This window comes from Petaurus breviceps, unplaced genomic scaffold (assembly GCF_028583685.1).
Source record: "Petaurus breviceps papuanus isolate PSGF00001 unplaced genomic scaffold, PetGlider_PUasm1.0 174, whole genome shotgun sequence".
In the NCBI taxonomy this organism is placed as follows: Eukaryota; Metazoa; Chordata; class Mammalia; order Diprotodontia; family Petauridae; genus Petaurus; species Petaurus breviceps.
In genome coordinates this window covers 76,060,821-76,066,773 of record NW_027185761.1, presented here as the reverse complement: position 1 = coordinate 76,066,773, position 5,953 = coordinate 76,060,821, and the positions used below count along the sequence as shown (strand labels likewise).

The 5,953-nt window shown below is 59.0% G+C and overlaps 1 protein-coding gene across 1 annotated transcript in view; it reads right to left on the bottom strand.

Annotated features, from left to right (window-relative positions):
* Positions 1-406: 406 nt before the first annotated feature.
* ADCYAP1R1 (ADCYAP receptor type I) overlaps positions 407-5,953 on the bottom strand; it is a 57,287-nt gene continuing 51,740 nt past the window's right edge. Inside the window, exons 15-16 of the mRNA XM_069084592.1 lie at positions 5,055-5,096; positions 407-4,550 (exon numbers count right to left, since the gene is read on the bottom strand). Coding sequence (XP_068940693.1) covers positions 4,362-4,550; positions 5,055-5,096 — 231 coding nt within the window. The 3' untranslated portion in view covers positions 407-4,361. The remainder of the gene's footprint in view (positions 4,551-5,054; positions 5,097-5,953) is intronic.

Genomic DNA, 5,953 nt, shown 5'->3' with positions numbered 1-5,953 from the left:
TTGCTTTTTGTCTTTCTGTTGTTCTCTCCCATTACAGTGTAAGCTCCCTGAGGGCAGGGCCTCTCCCCAGCACTTAGCATGGGGCCTGGAACACAGTAGGCACTTAATATATGTTTATTGGCTAACCCAATGAATGCTGGTGAGATTCCCCCTGTGTCAGAGGCCAAGGGCCCGCTCACCCCCTTCCCGAGCACCCCCAGATCTGCCGCTGCAGGACACAGAGCCCAGATAGAATGAGAAGACATTTATTGAGCCATCTATAGAAGGAGGGCCCGGCCGCACTGGCAGGCGAGCAGAGTCCATCCAGGACCTTGTAGGGGCCTGAGAGCTTGACACTGACACAGACAAGTGACCCGCCCCCCAGTCTCCCAGCCCCCCCCCCCCCCCCCCCGGCCGGGGCCAGAGCTGGTCGCTCAAGATGGCCCCAAGCCCTCATGGAAATGCAAACACGGCAAGACAGACATCCACTGGACAGGACAGAGGGGGCTGTGGTGGGGAGAGAGCGAGGAGAGTGCCCCCCACGGCCCCCGGGCATTTCCCAGGAGGGTCTGGTAGGGGGTGGCGGCCTCCCAGATAGAGAAGTAAGAAGCTATTCACAAAGATAAGCATAGAGAGCCTAAGCTAAGAATCCCGGCCGGACCCCCAGCCCCCCTCTGCCCCTCCCAGCTTCTGCTGAAGTCCCCCTGGGCTTCTTCAGTGGCTGAGGAAACTTCCAAGGATGGATCCTTCCAGGCCTTATCCATGGGGGGTGGGGATGGGCAGGTGCCATCCTTCTGGGACCCCCCCCAAAGCCTGGCAAAGCTCTGAGGTCAGGCAGGGGCGGGGTACAATTTTCTGGCCCCACCACTAGACCACATAGAGGGGCTTAACTTCCAAAAGCACACTGGATCTGCTAACAAGCCTGTGAGCTCCAGCCCTGTTTCACAGATGAGGAGATCGGAGCTCAGCAAGGCTGGTTAAATGACTCGTTCAAGGTCCAGCTAGTAGGTTAGTGGGAGGGGCAGATCTGGACACTTCACAGCCTCCTGCTCACTGCCACCGAGGCCGAGGAGCAGCGCCTCTGCCTTCTCCCCAGACTCCATCCTGAGGAGGGCGGAGCTAGCGGGCAGCAGGGGGCAGGGCCCCAGAGGAAGGGGCTTGTGCTACGGCCCTGGCGGCCCATCTGCTCGTTGGATCCCTCTCCTCCTGCCCCATCCTGGAGGCAAGCCTGCTGGTGCCCAGCTGTTATTCAACTGAAGAAACGGCCAATGACTCCCAGGGGCTGGAATGTTCCCCAGCAGCACAGATCCAAGCGATCCTCCGAGGCTCAGAAAGATTGGGTGACTTGTCCAGGGTCACACAGCAGCTGAGGACTGGACACAAGATCTGAACCTTCCTGCGTTTCCTCCACCTGCGTCCTTACCACCGTTTTATAGGCGAGGGAACCGAGGTCCGGTGGGCCAAACTACAGCTTGGGGGCCTTGTCCCCTCTCCAGGCTTCCTCTCAGCAGCTTGTGGGGGTGAAGGAGTGAGCTCCCCAACAGGCAGGGAAGGAGCTGAGCACGGGGCTCCAGGAACATGTCCACACTTACCTGAGTCTCACAGCAGGCAGAACCTCAGAGGAGCCAGGAGCTGGGGTGGCATGTCTGAGGGCCCCACCTGGGGAGCGGCTGCAGACTCCAAGGCTGGGGGCAGGGAGCCGGGGCTGGTTTTCTCTTCCATTTTCCATCTTAAGACTCTTTACTGGGGCTTTGAGGTCCATGGTTGGTTTTCAGAAGTAAGTGGTTCATCGTACCATCTCCCGAAGATGTTTCCACAGCGACGTTTCCATGGGCTCCTTGGCAAAGGCCCCACTGCCCTGGAATCAGGTCACAGCCAAGTCTGCTGCCTTCGGGACCTTCCTGCCCTGCCCCTGTCACCGTGCCTGGAATCATGGGTGCTGCTCCAGTCCCCTGAGCACGCCATGATATGGGGGCTCCCTGCCCAAGGCAGGTCCAGGATTGTGGCTGGAGTATCTGGGATGGTGGCTCCTGTCCTCAGAATCAGCACGAATTCCCCTGAACAGAAGGTTCCTATGATTTCCCACCTACAAGGTCTTAGATGCTGGTTAAGAGACCACAGCATGTTGGAGGGAGAAGGAGGGGCCACAGGCACAGTGGAGTGTCCCCTCTGACTTTATAGAGAGGAGGACCCAAAGGCGCAGACAGCCAGGGGCAGAGCTGGGGCTATGTCCTGGCCCTCCTGACTTACAGTCCCTTCTGCCCCTTCCCACTAGGCTTGGGTTGTCAATAGGATCTGAGACCAGAATGGGAAGGCCGATTGGATTTGCGTGTTCCCATGCCTTGGGAGAAGACCGGGAGAGGCAAAGGCCTGGGCTAATGGTGCCATCCTTCTGGGGCCAGCCTGGCCCACAGGGGATCCCCTCCTGGCTAGGCTGCGTGCTGAGCTCAGCAGGACAAGCTGGGGTGCTCCCACATGTTCCCTAGAAAACAGAGGGCACATGGGGGCTGGTCTCCAGGGTCAGGCCCAGAACTCTTCCCATTCGCACAGCTGGCCTGGCCTTTTTCACTTCCAGGGAACCATCATAGGAGTTAGAGCTAAGAGGGTCCAGATTCCTCTTTAACAAGAGGGGCAGTTGATGCAAGTGATTTGTCCTGGCTCCTCTAGGTAAAGTGTCCGAGAAGGAATTCCAGCTCAGGCCCTTGTCTCCACAGGCTGTCTGTGAGGCTCAGGTCCAGTTCTCCTCTCTTTCTTTGCCTTGCCTAAGACCTGGTTGCTCTGGGCACCTCAGAAAAGCTGAGAAAAGGGAGCCGGTGGTGGTGGGGGTTTTGGCGGTCCATCTTTAGCCCAAAGGACTGGGGTGGTTTCCCTGGCTGGTGGAATGTCTCATTCCCCTCCAGATCCTAGATGGGGTCCTGTCATCCAGCCTCTCCCCAAAGGGGTCTCACAGGGCCTGGTCCCATGAAAGGCCCTCATCTTCTCAAGAAAGACAGAAAAATACCTCCTGACCCTGAAGAAAACCATTAGATAATGACCACAAAACCCTCAGCCTTCTTTCTGCTGGTCTCCAACGACAGCCTGGAGACCTGCCCTGACACCTTGACTTTGATTCATTGAAATTCCTGCCCAAAGCTGGGAGGGATACAGCTGGAACTGGGAAGAGCCGAGAGGGATGCTCGGTGGTCTCGGTCACTCTGTTTTCTGAATGACCACAATGCCATGCGACTCTGACTCTGGGCAGGAGAAGGGGAGGGTCCTTAGGAAAGGCCTGCTCTGGGTCACATGGGGACAGGGCACCAGCTCTGCCTGGCATTCACTCCAGTCTCATGTCATTCCTATCAGCATTCCTATCAGGCTCCTTCAGGGAGCCCCCTGCCCCAGGACTCTCCCTCAGGCTCAGTTGCTGGTGAGGGGAGAAGGCCCTGTGGGATTGAGGGACATTACAAAAAAAGTGGGCAGATGTACAGGCTCAGAGACAGGGCTATCAATAACACATTTGTACTAATAGAGTCAAGAAAATCCACGGGGAATTTACAGATATAGGTGACAGGTAGTGGGCAGGCCAGGATGTCCCCCCAATTTCCCACATGCTCATGGACCTGGCTGGGGTAGAGTCGGGAAGGGCATGGGCTTTCAGCGACTCCCCTCTGCCCCCAGAGGAGCCCAAAGCCCTCCCCTCATCCCCCTTGCCAGGGGTGGACTTCACATTGCCTTTGCTCATACTCACACACTACCCCCATTGGGAAACAAAGAACAGTCACTGCTTTTCTCCTGACTTATCTTCCCATCCTGAGAGCCCCAATCATTGCAATTTTGAAGAGGGGTCTAGTTCAGCCCAGGGAGATCTGAGCACTTGGCCCCTAGGAGTGGAACAGCCTGAGGTCAGCTGGAGGTCTCCCCACCCATCGTGTGGGTCCTCTAGGCTCTCTCCCTGGTCCGGGGGACCCACGATGAGACAAAAAGGGCAAGGGAGTGTTCCCTCCAGGGCCTCAATGGCAGGGAGGCTGTCAGAGTGGGGAGGGTGAGCCCCTGGCTCCCCAGCTCTGCAATTCTATTTACAAGGTATTGGGGAAAGGACCAGGAGAAAAACCAAAATGCTTCAAAAATGACAAATACTGCATCCTCCTCTCCGAAGACTCGGGGCTCCCAGGCACACACTTTCAGATACACAACGTTCACTCAAGAGAAAAAGCCACAGGCACACACACACTCATACACAGAGACATGGACACACACACAAGCCGTACACACACTCACACTCAGACACCCTTAGGAGCCCCGGCCTCTCCTCCCCTCTCCCCTCCCGGCCCCACGCCCACAGTGAAACTCTTCCAAAGGGCCAGGAGGGTGGCCATGGCCGTGGCCGCCATCGTGGCCGCTCTTCAGGTGGCCAGGTTCTCAGCATTGATGCTGGACATCCGGATCTGTGAGCTGCTCTTGCTCAGGATGGACAGCTGAGTGCCCCCGTTCACCCCACTGCTGGCCAGGGACGGGTGCCGGTGCTTGAAATCCACAGCAAAGTACCGGTTGACTTTCCAGCTGCGCCATTTTCTCTTTATTTCTGACTGCACCTTTAGGGAGAAACTTCAAAAGGTCATTTCTTTATGGACCTTGCTGCTTACCTCCACGCTGAAAGCCAAGCCTGGAGACCCCCGGGTGGGGCGGGGCAGAGAACAAAGCCCTGTCCATCTCGGGCCACAGAATAGGGGCCAGGAGACCGAGGGCTCCCCATCCCTCCCTTGCACCCCCTTCACCCAATCCACAGACCCCCCCGCCCCTGTCCGCGTTGGCACCAGCTTGGAGGCAGCGGAATTTGGCAAGTGTCCTTGGGCACTGGGTCAAGAGGCTTCTCCCTCCATGGCCCCCTTCCTCTAAGTGTGCTCGGCCCCTCCCAGCCCAAAGGCGCTCCCTCCCTCCCGCAGAGCATTAAGCCTCAGCCCCAAAGAAGGACCCTCTAAGGGCGGAACTCCAGGAAACTTGGCAGCTTTAGCGGGGACGGGGCCATTCTGCAGGGGCTCGCCCCCTTACCCCCAACCTTGGCAACGCCAGTGGCTGGTCAGAAAGCTAGAACTCACCTCCCCATTCAGGAAGCAGTAGAGGACAGCCACCACGAAACCCTGGGCAGAGAGGAGGGACAGAGAGGGGGGGAGGAGGGAGGGAGGGGATAGGAAGGGGGAGGGGAGGGAGGGGAAAGGGGAGAGAGGAGAGGGAAGGGAGAGGGAAGGAGGGGGGCAAGGGGAGAGAGGAGAGGGAGGGGAGGGGAGGGAGAAGATAGAGGGGAAAGGGGGAAGGTATGGGAGGGGAGGGGAAGGGAAGAGAGGGAGGAGGGGATAGGAAGGGGGAGGGGAGGGAGGGGCAAGGGGAGAGAGGAGAGGGAGGGGAGGAGAAAGAGGGCAGGGAAGGGAGAGGGCAGGGAGAAAAGGGAGAGAAGGGGGAGGGAGAAGGGAGGGGAAAGGGGGAAGGTGTGGGAGGGGAGGGAGGAGAGGAAGGGTAGAGGGTGGGGAGGGGAGAAGAGAGGAGAAGCATCACGAGACGCAGACCCTTGCCCGAGTGTCACAGGAGGACAAGAGAATCAGGAGGCCTGGAGATGCGCACCCCCACGAGGCCGCTGTCCTGTGCACCCTCACTCCTGTTTCCCATGTTCTGCCACAGCCCTTGCGCTTCTGGCTCCTCTCATCCCCGCGGCCCCGCCTCCTCTCTGAGCGTCTTGGTGAAATGGCTCATGCCCCTGACTGGCCCTTGTCGCGGGCCCGGCCCCTTCTCACCACTGACTGTATGTCCCCTGTCACGCCTCAGTCGTGGGTCGCTCCTGCCATCCTCGGCCATGACTCATGGGCACTGGATGAGGCCGGAGAAGACCGTCCCAACTGGGCCTGCTCCAATCTCTGCCTCCACAGGCACCTTCCCTGTGCCGGTCTCCACAGAAGCTCCCCCAGCCCCCCCCCCCCCCCCCCCCCCCCCCCCCCCCCCCCCC